Source organism: Hyposmocoma kahamanoa, unplaced genomic scaffold (genome assembly GCF_003589595.1).
Source record: "Hyposmocoma kahamanoa isolate Upper Pololo Valley unplaced genomic scaffold, ASM358959v1 157, whole genome shotgun sequence".
NCBI lineage: Eukaryota > Metazoa > Arthropoda > Insecta > Lepidoptera > Cosmopterigidae > Hyposmocoma > Hyposmocoma kahamanoa.
Genome location: NW_020653561.1, coordinates 285031 through 304416, shown reverse-complemented (window position 1 = coordinate 304416; position 19386 = coordinate 285031). Strand labels below are relative to the sequence as shown.

The following is a 19386-nucleotide window of genomic DNA, read 5'->3' as shown; positions in this document are numbered from 1 at the left end:
ATGGCGGTAGAAGTAAAAACATCTTAAGTTTGAGCTCCTATAATAATTTTAATAATTAATTACTTACACATAATCAGTGAGCTTAATTGCAATCATTTTCAATAGTATAAAGTGTCTGAATCTAGATCTAGTGTTATCTATGCTGTATATGTGCAAATAATAGTGTTTTAGTACACTGTCCTGTCCGGTACCACTCTCACTACAAAGGCACTATTCACTGTGGGCTACACATCATATAACTATGGCCAATTTCACTACAGTTTTAGAGACTCAACTTTCTCTTGAAGCCAGGCTATTTAAGAAGATGAATGAGCTGGAAGCACAGTGGAAGGCCACCTCTTCACAGCCACAAGTTGAGAACTCACAGTCACGTTTGTGGGAAGAATTTGGTGAACTCAAATCGGAGGTGTTGTCCATTCTACTAATATTGCGAGAACAAATATCTCAACTTTGCAAATCTGTTGATGACATCGAAATGCGGCACCGTAGAAAGTATCTCCTTGTAGGCGGCATCCCAGAGACTGTTGAAGAGAACCTTTCCCAGTATGTAATAAATATATTTAATGATAAACTGAGCATGAATTTATCACGGGAGAAGCTTAGTGTTTGCCATCGCTTGGGCAGTTTGACGGGCAACAAAAAGTGCCGGCCAGTGTTAGTGCGTTTCACTGAGCATTCATTGAAAGTTGCTGTGTGGAGTAAGAAGACGGCTCTCAAGGGTACACCCCATACAGTTTCTGAGTTCCTAACTCGTCAACGGCAGGCAATGTTTATCAAGGCACGTTCACGCTTCGGTATCAAAAGGTGTTGGACGATGGATGGCAATGTTATTGTCAAGCTAAAGGATGGCACCAGGCGGAGGCTGTTCACTGAAGGTGATCTTTCGGCACTTGGTGCGACGGAGGATGAACCTCAAAAAAAAAAAAAAAAAAAAAAAAAAAAAAAAAAAAAAACCATCGTCCAACACCTTTCTCCCCAGAAGCGTACTAGACCTAAGCGGACTGTCAGGCCAAAAAAGTGATATCTCTTTTCTATAGTGCTCATCATACCAGGTACTTTTGATTGTAATTTGTTTTACGTCGTAAATCTGTTTTAACATGTCTTACTGATTTTCTTTTTGTTTTGTTAGTTAATGACGGTTTACTAATATTTTGTTTTCTGAATCTACCATCACAAATCTTGTTTTTATTCCACGTTTTTCACTTCACTTTTTATTTTTATGGCTCCATCAATATGAGAACTGATGATTTTGCCAATGTCACAGTTGAAAGAAAAAAAACGAAACAAAAAAAAAAAAATTTCGCTAAGCTCTAATAGGACATTAACCGGTGTTGGTAAGTTTCACTGCTACTTTGTTTGTTGTGGTCTGTCAATATGACATTACTTTTTTTATTATTTTATGCTTAAACTCTTGGACGTAGTATCTTAAACTGTGGCAGTGGAATATTGCATTGTGCCTGGTGTGATCTCTGTTTTTATTTTAAAGTTTTTAGTTTGTGAACGTGTAGTGTTTTTACGTTAGTTTGTTTACGTTTGTTATAAATTTATTTTAATTTTTTTTTTTCTTAGTTATGAATTAAATATCCTTTGTTTATCATGGAGTTACCTATTCTATATTAGTCAACCGGGCGGGACAGGTATTTAGATAATTATTACTATTTTGTTTTAATTTTTTTTTTTTAGATATTGTTACGTTATATTCCTTTATTTATTATTTATTTTAGAGTTATATGTCTGATGATGATTCTTTTTATTCCGCTTGTGACATTAGTTTTACCTCCACAGCTAGCTCTTACTCTCAGTCTGAACCAGAAACTTTAAGTACCCTACTGCACAATTCACTTAATATACCTCATTGTTTTAATGTCTGTCATATTAATGCACAGAGTATACCCTCTCACTACGCTGACTTCCTTGAAACTTTCTCATCTCCAACTTCTACTATTCACGCCATCTTGGTTTCAGAAAGTTGGTTGAAACCTTGTCTTTCTTCTCAGTCCTTTTCCCTGTCTGGGTATTCTCTAATCCGGAATGATCGTACTGGCAGGAGGGGCGGCGGTGTTGCCATCTACTTGCGCAGTGACATTCCTTTTAAGTTACTTTTATCGTCTTCCTCTGCCTGCTCTGGTTCTGCAGAGTACATCTTCTTGGAGATTGCAGTTAAGGGTACTATAACGGTTCTGGGTGTAGTCTATTGTCCACCTTCGGCAGATTACTTCATGCAACTTGAGTCCGTTCTTGAACCACTTTGCACTGATTACAGACATCACATAATTATGGGTGACTTCAATACGGATCTTCTGTCTAACACTCCGCAATCCACTAAGCTTCTTAATATTGTCAAGTCTGTGAACCTTTCAATCTTGCCATCTGAGCCTACTCATCATAACCCCTCTTCCAATGATACACAGCTTGACTTAATCATAACCTCTCCTGACTTCGTTGCTGGTCATGGTCAGTTGCTTGCTCCTGGATTTTCAAAGCACGACCTTATCTACATGCAATACCGATTAAGGCCACCGAAAGTTAAACTCCCTTTGGTATGGATGCGTAATTTTGGTCGACTTGACCATCACATGCTGAGGAAGGATGCCGCTGACCTTGATTTCTCTGGGGTGTATGGTGCTTCGTCAGTTGATTTGAAAATCTCCAACCTTAACCAGTGTTTGATCAATTTGTACGATGCTCATGCCCCACTACGGGCTGTTAGGGTTAAGCGGCCTCCTGCTCCTTGGATTAACAGGGGCATTCGTATGGCTATGACTAGACGTGATCGATTGTTTCGGGTTTACAAGCGCGATAGGTCGGATTGTAATTGGACTCTGTACAAGACTGCTCGTAATAGGTGTAATGGGATGGTGAGGGCAGCTAAGCGTCAATATTTTTATAATAATGTAAGTAATTGTTCTCCTGCTAATGTCTGGAAGTTTCTCAGAACTTTTAACTTAGGCAAATGTTCTGCTCAACCTGACTCCTACCCTTTTGCTCCTAACGACTTCAACTGCCATTTCTCGTCTGCTCCTTCTTTAGATCCCTTCATTAAGGCGAACACTATTCGACTTATTGCTTCCAGGCCCATTTCTTCTTCAGTTTCTTTCTCTTTTTCACCAGTTACAGCTGACGATTTGCGTAAAATAATTTTTTCTATTAAGTCTAAAGCCGTAGGATGTGACGAGGTGAGCAGAGTGATGATTGTCAGCATTGTTGATCAAATTCTCCCTGCTACTGTCCATATCATCAACTTCTCCTTGCAGTATGGTGATTTCCCTCGTGCCTGGCGTAAGGCATTTATTATACCTTTGCCAAAAATATCTTCTCCTATACAACTTAATAACTTTAGGCCTATCTCTATTCTTCCTTTCCTGTCTAAAATTCTTGAATCTGTTGTTCATAAGCAAGTGTCTTCCTACACATTTTCTAACAACCTTCTAACCCCTTTCCAATCTGGGTTTCGCCCGGGACACGGCACAACAACTGCCCTACTCAAAGTTGTGGAAGACATTAGGCTGGGCATGGAGAAGCAGTTGGTCACTGCTATAGTTCTCGTCGACTTTTCCAACGCTTTTAACATGGTAGACCACGACATTCTGCTTGCCATCCTGAAGTCGCTTAACTTCTCCCCATTATCACTAGACTGGTTCTCGTCCTACCTTCGTGATCGTCAACAAGCTGTTCGCGTGGGTCCTAAAGTCTCCGATTGGCGTGATTTGGCAGCTGGTGTTCCGCAGGGTGGAATCTTGTCACCGCTTTTATTTTCACTTTTTATTAATTTTCTTTCTTTCTCACTTAGCTGCTCTTACCACTTTTATGCTGATGACTTGCAGATTTACGCGCAGGCATCTGCCGAGGACATTAATTCAGCGATTTCTGACATTAACAGCGATTTACAATGTGTTAGTGCGTGGTCAACTAATTTTGGGATATCTGTTAATCCGTTCAAGTGTCAAGCAATTATTTTAGGTGGATCTAAACAGATATCCAAGATTGACCATACTTCGCTCATTCAAGTAGTTTATGAGAACTCGTCTGTTCCATTCAGTTGTAGTGTAAAAAACCTTGGTCTTTACATTGACTCCTCACTAAGCTGGACCTTACAGGTGTCCGAGGTTAGTCGTAGGGTTACTTCTTCTTTACGTTTTCTAAACCGCTTTCGACATTTTCTTCCCATTAGTACTAAGACCCTGCTCGTCACCTCCCTTATATTCCCACTCATTGATTATGCTGATGTCTGTTATCCTGATCTCAATGAAAATCTATTAGACAAGTTGGACCGCCTGCTCAATAATGCTATTCATTTCATTTTCTGCCTTCGGAAATTGGATCATGTTTCTTTTTTTAGGTCTCAACTTAAATGGCTCCCTATTCGTCAACGCAGACAGAAAAGAATTCTCTGTACGTTGTACTCCGTTCTTTTCAATCCCCACTTTCCAGAATACTTGAAATGTAAATTTCAGTATCTTTGTGACTCTCATGACCTCCCACTTCGTTCCATGAATTCACTATCACTCACTGTACCTCTCTTTCATTCTGGCTTCATGTCAGATTCTTTTACTCTCCACTCGATACGGCTCTGGAACGCTCTACCGGACGCTATCAGACGGTCTCCTAATATATTTTCTTTTAAAAATAATGTTCATGAGCATCTTCTAAATTGTTTGTCACAGCAATAATCATCATCATATTCTGTTATTGTAAGTATTTTGTATATGTATAGTATATTTGTATGTATGTAAGTGTATGTATTATATTATTAAGTAAGGTATTAGGTTAGTTTGTTATATGTATAATTATGAATTTGTTTCATTTATTTTAATATAACCGTAATATTCTGTTTATTTACCGCGTTCGTGAATTTCGTTTTTCTCAGAGGTTGACTGGTAGAGAATGCTTTTAGCATTAAGTCCGCCTTTTGTACCCTTTGTATTGTGGTCAATAAAGTTTAATAAATAAAATAAAAATAAAATAAATTTTATTTCTACTCACAAGGTATTTATTTTACGATTTTTATTATGAGTAAATAAACGTGATTATTTACTACATACTACTTACGTCATTTGTATTTATAAACTTCGGGTTTAATAAGACATAAAATAGGTATAAGTCCTTTGCAAAACAACTCGAGTCCCTTAAGTCTTTCGAGTCCTTCAAGTCGTTCAACTCGTTTAAGTCTTTTGAGTATTTTAGTATAACTGCTGAGTCTTATTAATAAAAACTCGAACCCCCAGTTTTAATTTTAGAGTCGAGTCCTGTAAAATCGAGTCGAGTCGTTATAAAACGCCTTAAAAGACTGAGTCTCTTTTATCACTAGTATCGATTGCCGGTAGGACGAATTTAGAAATCAAAGGACAATGGCAAACTCTCATTAAAATTTTTGGTGACATAATTTGTATGCATCTATTTATGGAAAATGTGTGAAAATATAGAGTTCATTATCTTTTATTAGCTTATCACAAATCCGTTGAATCAGTACATTTAATATTACGTGAACTAAATGGGGATCACATCCATACGTAGGTACTGATATTCCTTTTTTGGCGATTGATAGCGGCAGATGTCGCTCAACGTTAAGAAACTGTGAGGTATAGACATCAGTTTGGTTACATATTAATTAGTCATTAGAGCGCGTTCGAAGTAGACGCTGATTGCCGTGCGGCGGCCGCGCGAAGGCCGCGCGATTGTCACTTTTCATACAATTTCTAGTAGCGCTGCAACCGCGCGGCGGCCGCGCAACAATCGCGCTGCAGTTACGCTCGGTTGCAGTGACTGTTGTGAGGTGTACATGTTAATTTTTAAAAATTAACTACGATGGACGAAAATCGAGTTGAAAAATTTACAGAGAATGCAAAACAACAGGTCCGCCAGTTATTGTAATCGACTGGAAAAAAAGGCATTGACAATTTAAAATATATATAAAATTTATTGACAATTTTAAAACTAAAACTATAACCGAAAAAAACATAGCAGGTGAGTCATTTCTAATACCTATATTTGAAGTATGTGTCCCAAGAACTAGGTAAAGTAACGTTTTCGTCAGAATCCATCGTGTAACTGAGTCGAAAGATAAAATATCACAAAAAATTTGGTCGCACTTCAGCGGCGCGACAGTCGCCGCGCGGCTGCAGCGCGTCTACAGCGGCTAATTTGATAGCGCCCTTATTTTCTCTTAAATAATAGATAGTCCGCTATTATATTTTTAAAAACCTAATGAATTTATTTTATTCAAACTTGTAATTAAGACATTTGAAGACGCTAACGAATATCTAAGTGTTCTGGATAGAACTCCGGGGTTAATTCTTTGCTCTGGTACTCGTAGTACAAGGAATTCCCTAGTAGTTAATTAGGTAATTAGTGTAGTTGTCTGATATATTGAACACTCTGCATGCAATAATATAATATTTGTTGTCAGTGGACAAACGCGGCTGTGTTCAGCTACAACAAGGATACTGAAATGTGGGACATTTTAGTTTTGGATGGTTCAAAGAGAACATTTACGTTAGTATAGTTTTCATTCCATTAATTTTCTAACATACCACTGTGCCGTTTACACTAATGTAAGTAAGTTCCTTTTAAATGACTTACATTAATATAAGTAATGCCCAATTAAGCGGTTTATTTTTATGTAATTACCGCATTATTAAGTTAATTATATTTACGTAAGTAATATCTTATGGTAACCTACATTAATCTAATCAAATACCCTATTAAGTAACATTAATGTAAGTGATGCCCTGTTAGATTAAAGTAAGTAATTTTTTTATGGATTTCATCAACTCGCAATATTAAATAAAAAGATATCCCAACAATCATTAGAGAATATTATTGGTGAACTTGGTACTTGGTACTTGGTGCAACGGGCTGGTATCCGCAACTCGACGACAAAGCGCCTATTTTGCGCGTATTTTATATTATTGGTGAAAGTCAGTTCGGGGATCTCTCAGCTATGTGGACTAACTATGTGGATCCATCAACTTTTTACCGACACTGGTGTCCATTGGATTCTGATGCCGTTAATTGACTTGCTATTACGATAGTCATCATATCCTTATTTTAGTATAATCAAGTAATTTTTGCACGATCACTTTTCAACAAAATATTCACGATTATGAGTCAGTGTCTCTGGCGTAACCTTTTTTGGCCGACTTCAAAAAGGAGGAGGTTCTCACACTAGGGTAACCCTGTGTCGCGGGTGCCATGGACACACACATAGACAACCACAAATTACACCCAAACTCACGAGAGAAATAAATGTAGGCCATAGAAATATTTCTCCCGGCCCGGGAATCGAACCTGGGTGGCAATCTGGCATGGTAACCGTTTGGCCACGGAGGCAGTTGTTTTGTATGCTATGCAATTACTAAGAAGAAAATATTCTGCTTCCAAGGGTGGCAAACTAGGGGTTCAATCCGGTTTCGCGCACTTTCCCGTAAGCGATTCATAAATGTAATTCCACAAACTTTTGAGGTCGATATCTTTTTATAAAAAAGTTTTTGTTTAAAGTTTGGTTCTGTATTTGCAGTGTACCTCGTATCCGTCTGATGTTTAAAGCTGATGATCCTGAGACATTCTCCCAAAGAGTCAAGTTTGCTATCGAGCTAAGAAAGGAAGTGGAAAACAACCTGAGGTATTCAGGTGGCACGTTCCTATTTTACAGTATTTTAGGGGTGATATTTTCCATCCATATTGTTAGAATCACCTTGAATTGTGACAAAACCAACTATCTTACTTTAATCGAGTTCCTACTTATGATCACCAATCCAGTGCACGTCTCACTGCCGGGCACTGGTCTTCTATTGCAAATTCTATGGAAAGAAAATATGGCATATTCTAACACGCTGGCTCAATGGTGAAAAACGTGTATAGTCCATACACGTTTTTCAAGAGTTATTAAAACTTCAATCAGTTTTGGTTTTATCACATTCCACCTACTCTACACGTGCACCCATTTTTATAGCACTATTTTTACTTTTTGATTTGCATTTGTCTTGATTTACGTCTAGTTGTCTAGTCTGTTGTATTTTTTTTAATTATTTTATCTGCTTGAACGAAGCGACGTCATCATCTTTGTTATTTATTCGGCTTTACTGAAAACCAGCGTAACAAGGTGTTTTCACACGTCTTGTTACAAAAAGCTGAGTGGAGACCATTTTGGTGACTTTTAAAAGTAATTCTTTTATTTTGTATTTATAACATTATTTTATTTTTGTTATCATTCTGTTATATATATTTTGTCATAAGTTTACCAAATAAAGTACTTCTCTTTCTTTCTTTCTTTCTTTCAAATTGCGGGTGACGGGCGCAGTGGCGGTGCCACTCAGATTTTTGCGATTTAAAGCTCTGAGTGGCACTGCAACTGTTATGGACAGACGTGTAGCTTACCGCCAGGCGCACGACTTGTACGCCCCGTCACTTGATATTATAAAAAAACTTCTTTCGTAAATAAAAAATTACAAATGTACATACCTATACATGCGTATACATGCACTCTTCTATTTGTATTGTATTGTGACAAGTAAATAAATAAATCCATTCAAAAATCCATGGACTGATTGTCCATGCTGATTTTTACTCAAGTGATATTTCTTAACAGTCTTAAATAAAATCTTGATATCGCTCTTGCACTTAAAGATACTACCTTGTTTTCTTTAAACTTCAAAAAAAGCACGCACACACACACACACGCACACACACGCACACACGCACACACACGCACACACACGCACACACACACGCACACACACACGCACACACGCACGCACGCACACGCATCTACTTCTCACGCTAATAATATGTACTGTCTAGTCTTAGTTTTTATTTTTATGGTTTTTACTTATTTTAACAAATTTAATCATCTACTCACTTACTCCTTATTATTTAGTAATTAAATCTCATTATTCAAGGGATGGGGCCTGGTGACTTGTAAAACAGGTGAAATACCTACATCAAGCACCAGCTCCCACAATATACTACTGTAACATACCTACTAAGACTTATATTGTGTTGTATTTTGTGGTGAGAAATGAACATATTTATTATTATTATTATTGTCATTGTCACTGTCACTGTCATTGTCATTGTCATTGTCAGTGTCATTGTGATTGTCATTGTCATTATTGTTATTATTATTATTATTAAAGTTGCTTTCTTATTGAATATCACAAACTGTAGGTTCTATCTGTACCTGGACTGCCTGTTGCTTCACGGGCTGCCGATTATGCCTGAAAAGTATATGCCCAAGATCCTGAAGATGGTCCGAATCCACCGGCAGGCCAAGGAGCTCGATGAAGAGCATCTTAACGCCTTAAAGGCTGAGGTACTTATTGTTTTTCTGTCAGTTTCGTCTTATAAGAACAATTACCTTTTTATACGGCTACGAAATAAGGGCCATATATTCCTGGTAATACATTAGGGATACGGCTCTTATAAATATCAACTACCGTTTGCACTTAAATATAGACAAACCAACTACTGACCTGTGTGTACGTCTCCGTATATTACAAAAAATATTCTGTATTTATTGACAAAGACAAAGATAATATCTCTAACAATACCATGCTGTTATATTCGGTGGTGTGGGGAAAAACAGCAAAACATCTAATTACAAAACAAACGGAATCACATTTCATCGGTAATTAAATGTTAAATATGTTATTTTGTAATTTTCGTCCATTATAGCAAAGCTCAAGTTAACTGGTCGATTTGAACTGAAACAATTGACGACACCCGTCAATTATTTCGAACTCGGGCTGGCCAATCGGAGCGCAGTTGTCACAGTAATGATATGTCAGAATAGTTTTCAAACAAATTAAATGACATTTCGTCTCTATTTCTGGTTATATATTCGATGGGTCTACCCAAAAGAAATATATTACCCTATTACATTACTTTAATATTTCTTTACGTATCAGTGGCAAAGAGTTCATTTTAAATAAAACAATCCCATACTCGCATTGACTTACAATTATATGGACGTCGGGTCCGCGCTAAAAAGTGTCCGCACTTGTAAGGCGCTAAAATCGTATACAGAGCGCGACACTCCGCTTTAGTCTTCATTTGTTCTACTGACAGCGCGATACTGCGATGACATTACAATTTAAATTTCGAATAGGTTGACTTGGGACATTTTTTCCGTGGTTGTTGTATTAGACCCGTCGTCCATTTATTTGTCAATGCATACTCGTTTAAAAATGTATTCTCCAATTAACATATCAAATCCGCGTAAATGTCTTGGCAACCAAATTATCGTAACTTACGGGAATTTATTGCTATTACTCCGTAAACAAAATAAATTAATGCTTACCTTACAAAAATGAAAGTTGTAACCATTGAAATAACAAAGTAATGACGTTAAAGCCTGTAAAATTTAGTGTAGACAGATACACGCCTTTTACCAAATACCTGACGATAGCTGAAATTCTAAAACGTAATTATCTCAAAAATTCTCGCTTCGGAACACGGAACGGTTGTTGTTGGTTGTTGTTTTACCTCATTTGTGTCTAACAGGACACAGAGAGTTGTTGTAAACGGCTTTCCATCAAGCACCATGGAGTTACTTCCGGTGTACCCCAGGGTTCTATTTTGGGGCTGTTATTATTTATTATATTTACTAATGACGTCAATACTTGTTTCAACAACACCAAATGTCTGTTATGTACACATAATCTAAAAATTTCTAGAACCATTATGACGTTTGGTAATTATATAATATTTCAAGAAAATATTCGCTCGTTGAAGCGCCGCCGCCGGCCATCCGCTACCGATCGGTTGTCATAGAGTAGCCCAAATAAAGAGGGTGTCAGTTATAAAATAGCACGACATTTTTTTTCTTATGTTTGGGCGATTTTATTTTGGAAATAAGCTACTCGTTTGCCTCATTAAATATTTATCTCGTTCAATCTATCACAATGTATAGATGATATTTGCGTCGAGAGCTAAATTTAGATTTGTGATTCTAAGTACAAAAATGCTCTGCATAACTAATCTGCATTTGTTGTATTCCTTCTAAATCGGCGTACCTTCAAATGTCGAACGACCGATTTTTAGGATTCATGAGTCTTAAACAATATTCGGAATTGAGGGATTGCTTTAAGCAACATACAAACGTTTTCTTGATAAGGACATACCTATTTCATCACCAGTTAGCATATAAATTTCTTTTTTTTTACTGTTTATTTTCTAAACATTCCAAAATATAAGTTGTCTCATGTTTAATTTTTAAAAGGCTAAAGTATTTAAATACGTAAGTACCTACCTATAGAAACTCAAGTCCAATATTATTTTTTTAGACAATAATTTGTAGCAAATACTCAATAGGAAATAATAACTTGTCGCCAATGTACTCAAATTTCAATAAATAATACGCATATTCAAATATATTTTTTTATAATATCAAGTGACGGGACGAACAAGCCGTGCGCCTGATGGCTAGCTACACGCCTATTCATAACAGTTGCAGTGCCACTCAGAGCTTTAAATCGCAAAGATCTGAGGGGCACTGCCACTGTGCCCGTCACCCTGAGACATAAGTTGACAAGTCTCATGTGCCTGTAATTTCACCGGCACCCTTACCCTTCAAAACCGGAACACAGTAATGGTGACATTACTGCTTGGCGGCAGAAATAGGTAAGGTGGCAGTATTTCCCTGGATGAACTCTTTCTGCTCTACTGGTACTAAAACTACTAGTACCGAGAAGTTCCGAGATGTCCCGAGATTTGCAGAAGGAATTTCCAGATATTCTTTAGTTTAGTTAAATTAGCTCCTCAATTCCGATCACTGGTCATAAGTTTCCTCATGACAACATAATAAAGCTTGAAACGCCCAAGAAGTTAAGAACTGACTAACGAAAAATGAGAGACAGGCTTTATCTTCGATAGTATAAGGCCTGTTCACAATGATATATCGCTACAGTGTTTTATATTAGGCGGAGTACATGTACATGAAGATAGAAGGCAAAATGAAGATAATCAACACGATCCAGAACAACCGGGACGTGTACAATTTCGTGCACGAACCCACGCCTGAGTACGAGCCGCCCGTGCCTGACTACTGTAAGTGTGTTCAGTAATAATAAAGCACACTGAACTTTAGCCTCTTCTAGTGGATAGTGTAAACTTCTTCGTTCGATATCTTCAATTAATAAGAATTAATAAGAAAAAATAATCCACCTCTAAGGGTGGCAAAGTAGGAGATGAATCCGCTTTCGCGCACTTTCCGGTAACCGATTCCAATAAAACTTGGCAAACAGATGTAATTCTACGAACTTTGGAGGTCTGTTTTTTTAAAAAAGATATGTTCATTAACAACATAAGTTTTTAAAATTAAATTGGTTAATGTGTACCTTTAAATACATCTGCCAGATAATCACAAGAGTAAACCCAATTGTTTTGTCCATTAACTGGTTAATCCAAACCAGGCTCGCTTACAACTTCAGGCTGGAAGTGGTACTGTTCATTACGACGCGCGTCTGTTGCCTATTCTTGAACTTGAATTCTTGATCTCGGCCGACTGTGATGCATTCCGTGGAATACCGAACACTTAAAATTCAAAATTATTCTGATTCTGCCATAAGAGTACGTGTGTTATTGAAATATATAAATAATTACTACTTACCCTGAAAGTAAGTTAATGACACAACAGACATATGAGACCTGTTGATACAGAAATGTTATTGTGGGCAGGTCGGTACCCGTGCGAGATGGTGGACTTCCAAGACCGTATGAAGTACAATCAGTGGTACAGTCTCTACGTACTTTCGGAGGCCGTGTCCTGCATACACATGGTCGTCGACGAGTGCCTCAAGGTAACGGAAATTAATAAGAGCAGGTAAAAAAGGAAGCCTTGTGATAATTTTAATTGTGAAAACTTACAGCCTTGTAAAATATGCAACTTATTTTATATCGTACGTTACAGCACTAATGGATGTATCTTACAATTTTGACGAAAATGAATTCTATGCATTACAACATAGAACATAAATTTGTGTATTATGTAGTTAGACATATATAAACGTTTCCGTCAAAATCTTAAGTTACGTCTTACTAAAGTGGACGATATGTGCGGACAAGAATACACTTGGTCTGCCAAATGAGAGAAAGAACCAAAGTAATTTGACCACGAGGCACAAGCGAATCTGTAGGTCAACCTAAACTAGAGATAAAATGGAAAACAAAGTTCGTTCAGACAGAGCCAAAACAAAACAACTTGCTTAGCAACAGACTGCCTCGGGTAGACCTAAGATTGGTGGAAAAAGGATAAAGGTTAGCGATAGAAGAAAACAGAGAGGATGGGATATGAATGGGATTATGTTAGGATTTTGTGGTCAAGGTAGGGACGGCGGCAATCGGTAAATACTTCGTGACTACCAACAAAAATCACACTTTACTTGACACTATCTGCAGGTATACGTGAGTTTGTGTAGGTGGAGTCAATGCTGTTCTTCACGGCTAACTACGGACGCAACGTAAGCCTTGCCGAGTTCGATGCAGCGCAACAACACTGCACGTCCATGATGCTCAAGTACCTTAACATCACTTGGCTCAACAACACCGCGCACGCCATCCGCATGTGCTTCCGCGACGTTGGCAAGGGGTGACTTGTCATTTGATACCATTAGCCATAGAAGCATCACCACGAAACCTTGTGACTAGTACAACTCAATGGACCTGTCAAAAAATGGCTCATTGAAAGCGTTCTTACGGACAATGTCACAATTATTATTTAAACGCTAAATATAATATCCAAAATCTCCGTTTTTGTTAATATAATAGCCCCCTTTAAGGTGGTTTTCCACCGGGGAGGAGAGGTGAGACGAGGCGAGACGAGGATTGAAATTTGTATGACAATATTTCAATTCTCTCCTAGCCCATCTTCGATGGAAATGGTCTGGATTGACGAGGATGGGCGAGGCGAGAATTAAAATATTTGTTGATGTAATCCTGAACCGTATTGCTGCCATAGAGTATTATACTCTTTAAACATGATTTCTCGATGTTTTACTATCATGATATTCAATTATTTTTTATGAAATTACTCCACTAGATTGTTATGGTGATTAACACACGCAGTCAGATCGAAGAAATATTTCTTACAATGGTTACACACATTTAGCAGCGTAGCAAACGCGCGTTTGCATCGCTACACTTACGATTTAAAGGCGATTGCATCGATACAATCGCTTATAAATCCCAAATATAGCGATACAATCGCGCGTTTGTATCGATGCAGTCGCGCGCTTGCATCGCGTTTGCATCGTTGCTTAAAATCGCGTGGTTGTGTAAAGATGGACTGCGACTGCATCGCTACTGCATTGCGTTTGCATCGCGTTTGCATCGCTACTAAATGTCGCCGTGTATAACCGCTCTTAATATTCCATCTTTGTAATTTAAACCGAAGATATTATGGAAACGTAAATTAAAAAACATTTTTATATCGGGCTCAATTTTTTGTAGATATTTCTACAAAATTACATTCTGAGTATTACTCAGAATATAATTTTGAACAACGTATGGCATTTCATTGTTTTAACATGTTTGAAGCAATTTTATACCTTAGCATGACCGGCGCAGTGGTAGTGTCCATCAGGTCTTTACTACTATTATGGACAGGCGTCTCGCTTTCCACCAGGCGTATCGCTCGAGAAATCATGTCATTTGATAGCATAAAAATTCTAGTCTCGTTTCCGATGAATCCAATTTTTTGTAAAATGTTTAATGCCTTATTAAAATACAAATTTTCGTAGGTGGTATAACATATACGAAAAACAGTGGCGTTTCTACCTCGTCAGCAAGCTGTGTCGGTTCATGCAGCTCGTGCGTTTCAGAATGCAGGTAAACACTATCTTTCTCTTTGAATCTTTTTGGACATTAACATGTTTAGTAGCAGTAGAGCTCCTTGTGAGAAGAGTTCGTCCAGGGTAGTACTACCACATTACCTATTTCTGCCGCCAAGCAGTAATGTCAGCATTACTGTGTTCCGGTTTTGAAGGGTAAGGGTGCTGGTGAAATTACAGGCACTTGTCAATTTATGTATCAGGGTGACGGGCGTAGTGGCAGTGCCCCGCTCTAAAGCTCTGAGTGACACTGTAACTGTTATAGACAGGCATATACATTACTATCATTGCGCCTGCAAGGCTTGTTCGTTCCGTTACTCGATATTATAAAAAAAGTGTGTGTATGCAAGAATGCAGTCACATTAGTTAAATATTAAATGGACATGTATTTAAATGATAATTTTAAATTTGCAAAAGCAGCAGGCAAAAAACTCGGTCATCAAATAAACGGTCATCTTCTTTAGTGATTGTTCTTCTTTGTCTGAGACATAAAATATAAATTAAATCGATGGATATTTAAATCAGTTCTAAACTACGCAAAAAAATTTTGTTTTGTATATGTAAAAATGATTTGTAAAAACTTCGATAGTTTCATGATAGGCCTCAAAAGTAAGACCAATGAGCATTAAAAATAAAATTTAGATACTTATTTTTAAAACTAAGTAAAAGTTGATTATATGGTATACTGATATTATATTAATTACAATGTAATTTAACCTGAATACATATTCGGAAACACAAGCAAATTGGCTGCTGCTTTCTCATATACAAACTTTTGTTTTTTATATACGCTGGGATATGCGTTACATACCGGTCGCCTCGGGGGAACAGCGAGCTGTCATTTGGGAGGCGGTAGCCCCAGTATACCCACTAAAACCCTGCGGTCAACACCCCCGCCATAGAGACGACCCAGGATCCGCATACGCATGCTGAAACGTCTAGGCGGATGGCCCGGGAGGCGAGCTCCGGTTTTCGGAGGATGCCCCGGGATGTAAGGGCACCCTCAAACTTGGTGTAAGGGTCCCCCGACCCCAGTTTACGGCGGGGAAAGAAGGTGGGCGTACTGCCTCCTTCGTCTCCCTGGCCGCCGTATTCGGAGCGGGTCAGCGAGGCGGTCGTCCTCTATGAGCAGCTCCTAGGCCTCTTTCTGCGAAATTACGCTCTCGCAAAAAGTGACCATTGTCCTCCCAGTACCTCTCACTGACGAACATTGCGCCCAAACTTCATATACAAACCTAACCGAACCTATTGAATGGAGGCCGCAACCAAGCACTTATTACATATATATGTACACATTATATATATATATATATATATATATACTATATCGTTAAATAAAAAAAGGTCAATTATAACATAGAGGATCAAATATTATTTTTGAATATCAAATATTAATTTAGTAGGCTTAAACATAATGATGAAACAATTAATATATATAATATAAAAAATCGTTTATTTAAAACAGTGCAAATTTAGAAGATAGCAATTATTTCTTTGAGGATCAAATAATGTTATCCCCATTAAAAGTACAGACGGCTTCTTTACGATTATGTACATTGGATTGAGGTAATACACAGTCTCATTTAACACCACCAAAATGAATTAATGCCAATTGGCTGTAGTTTTGATCCACGTGTAAGTACTTTTCTCCAGGGAGAATGTTTATGCTGTAATCAGTATGTAAGTCAGATGAGAGTTGTACTACACACGTTTTAAGAGAACTATGTGACCCTACCATATGCTCGATTATGATTTCGAACATTGGAATTTTAACTATAACTTCCATTCCAAGAAAATATCCTAGTTTTATACAAAATTAAAAGACCAAACGCGAAGGTTTGAGACAAGATTTAGGATAATTTAGCTTCACTGACCAGGTCAAAACTAAAACTACACAGTTCGAGCCCAATTTCAATGATAATAAAAATTTATTTATTAGCAATTTCTTGTAAAAAAATATTTTTACTCATTGGAAGAATATTTTAATGATTGATTAATTCTCCTAACAACATTAATTTTAACGTAAAGACGTAATATATATTAATAATTTGTATATTTTTTAATTTATATAATTTTTATTGAAATAATAATGTAATTAATTGTAATACAAATTTAGATTTATTTAGAATGTAGAATTGACATTGCTGTGCACTTACAGGGTCATGAATTTGCTGTAAACAGTAAATAAATATATAAATAGTAATTTAAAATCCGTGTTAATTAATTACGTTCAAGGTTATAAATCTGTTTAGGTTTATAAATCTGTACCCTGTAATGTGAAATGCAAAATAAATAAATTATAAAATGTTTGAATGTTACTATTACTAATCATTCGAATGGGCAAATCATTCGCCTAAGTCGAAAACAAGCACAATCATTCAACTTGAAACCAATGGTGAAACCCTGCCACTCGGTCGGATGCACGAGTCAAATGATCATTATGTCAGAACTACTCGGATCATTCACTATGTTCATATCAAAATATCCCTGTCCATGCCACGTTTACGGTATTTACCATATGTCAGAGAGGGCTAGGTGATCAAATATGGTGATAGGTGGAATGTATGGATTAGTACTACCTACTAATTCGTAATGAGTGATCATTCAAATAATTCGAATACGAAAATTGGTAGGTTACTAATTTGTCATTCGAATGATAGGATTAGTAAAAGTCGAATATAGAAATCATTCGCAGTCGCGCATCGCTAGTGTGATATAATACATAAATCTTCTTTCTTTGCCAGTACGCCCTTCGCTATTGCATCGAGCAGTCGATGTTATTCTTCGTGAACATGTGTGAGACGCCCTGCCTTTGCACGTACGTCTGCGAGGACGACTTCGTGTGGAACTCACAAGATCTCATCAACACGCCTTTCCGATCTCCCACTGTCACCTTATTCTACTTCTACCTACTTATGAAAGAGGATGGGCCGTATTACAGCACCGATCCTAAGCAGTTCGAGGTTAGTGTTGTATTAAACATTTTTAAATGCAGTCGCCTGCAACGAAGCGCAGGCCGAATTAACAATCTTTAAAAATGTCAATTCAACTAAAAATTTCAATGCAAGGCAAATTTTGATTCGATTCGCATTTAAAAAGTTTGTTTGTGAACGTCCTTTACCTATATTCTAAAGGAAGTAAATATTTCAAAAAGAGAGCTGACTTGTTCCTGTCCCAAAATCAGCGCCGTTTTTTAGACTTCATGGATTCCTTTGAAGTATGTCATCCTTTTCCTTAGCGTGAACGATTAGGTCATTTAGAACTTTGTCGAAAAAAGTTATTTACCCAATTCAAGTTAAGTTTTATGTTCCATGTTATGATGTACAGTCAACAGCACATCAAGCTATCCGTCAATATGTAGCTTCGTGTGCTGCCGTCTGTACATCGTTCACATTTCAAAATAGTGAGTGAACGTCCATTGGTGTTGGAATTAATAATAATGACTGGGAATTTTGCATTGCTGATTGCTATTGCTGACGTTTCTAACATTAGGATTCTGTACACAGTTACGCTGTAACTTATAGTTAGTTTAAATTATCCATATTTTTTGTATTTAGATAGTGATTCAGCGGCTTTTCCGCGAGATGCTGTACCGCTGCCACTTCATCCCTCAAGTGCATCCTATGATCATGACCGGACTCGTCTTCGACAAGGAACTTATGCTCACTTCTATCGGTAACACTTTCAATACTTATAGATAGCATTCAGCTTACTTATGAAAACCGTTATAATACACTAAACACGCCATATAACATTTCAAATCAATGTCATCTTACTACTGACACAACGTTGACGTTGGACATTGTGCCAGCTGACATTTATCTTGCTAACCACCTGACAGACAAAGCATTCACTGATCAGCATATACTTGAGTTATCGGCTATTATATTTAGTCTATACAATATTATACGTCTGCCTACCACAGTATGTATGTACATACATATACATATACATTACTGTTTCTCAAGAATAGATGTCCAAACCAAAAAAGTTATTTTTTAAATTATTACGTTAGCGGTATTTAGCATGGTGTGAATATGGAAATGACGGCTGATAGGGTAGAGTGGAAGAAAAATACATATTGAGACAGGATGAAGAAGAAGAGCTGTATTTAAATAAATAAATAAATAACGCACACACTCAACATAGCCTGACCAGGAAAACCCTGTGTAGCGGGTGCCATGGACACACACATAGACAACCACAAATTTAGAATTTAGAATGTGCTTAATTTTGATTGTGGATAAGACACCAAACTTGGTTCAAACAAGAAACAATTGCATTATGAATTGCGTTATTCCTCAGTTTTTTTAAACTATATTCCTGATGATTCGTTGTTTTTGAAATAGGCCGCTACTCTGGAAAGTCATTGATATGTTTGAATATGCTCATTTTTAACTAAGAAAAAATTAAACACAAATTATCCCAGTCACATTTCCGGTATTTATTTACCATATCTCAGAGAGAGCTAGGCATAAATGCTAATTGGAATATATGGATTAGTATAATAATTAGCAATAAATGATCATTCAGACCATTCGAATACGAAAATTAGTAGGTT

The 19386-nt window shown here is 37.2% G+C and overlaps 1 protein-coding gene across 1 annotated transcript in view; it reads left to right on the top strand.

The window, feature by feature from the left end:
• The first annotated feature begins 241 nt into the window (after positions 1–241).
• The window catches only part of LOC113240578 (dynein heavy chain 1, axonemal), a 41603-nt gene continuing 22458 nt past the window's right edge, over positions 242–19386 (top strand). Inside the window, exons 1-13 of the mRNA XM_026477913.1 lie at positions 242–543; positions 2048–2858; positions 3396–3729; positions 3961–4106; positions 6407–6492; positions 7517–7621; positions 9166–9310; positions 11919–12045; positions 12676–12797; positions 13416–13585; positions 14736–14823; positions 17570–17788; positions 18383–18500. Coding sequence (XP_026333698.1) covers positions 242–543; positions 2048–2858; positions 3396–3729; positions 3961–4106; positions 6407–6492; positions 7517–7621; positions 9166–9310; positions 11919–12045; positions 12676–12797; positions 13416–13585; positions 14736–14823; positions 17570–17788; positions 18383–18500 — 2773 coding nt within the window. The remainder of the gene's footprint in view (positions 544–2047; positions 2859–3395; positions 3730–3960; positions 4107–6406; positions 6493–7516; positions 7622–9165; positions 9311–11918; positions 12046–12675; positions 12798–13415; positions 13586–14735; positions 14824–17569; positions 17789–18382; positions 18501–19386) is intronic.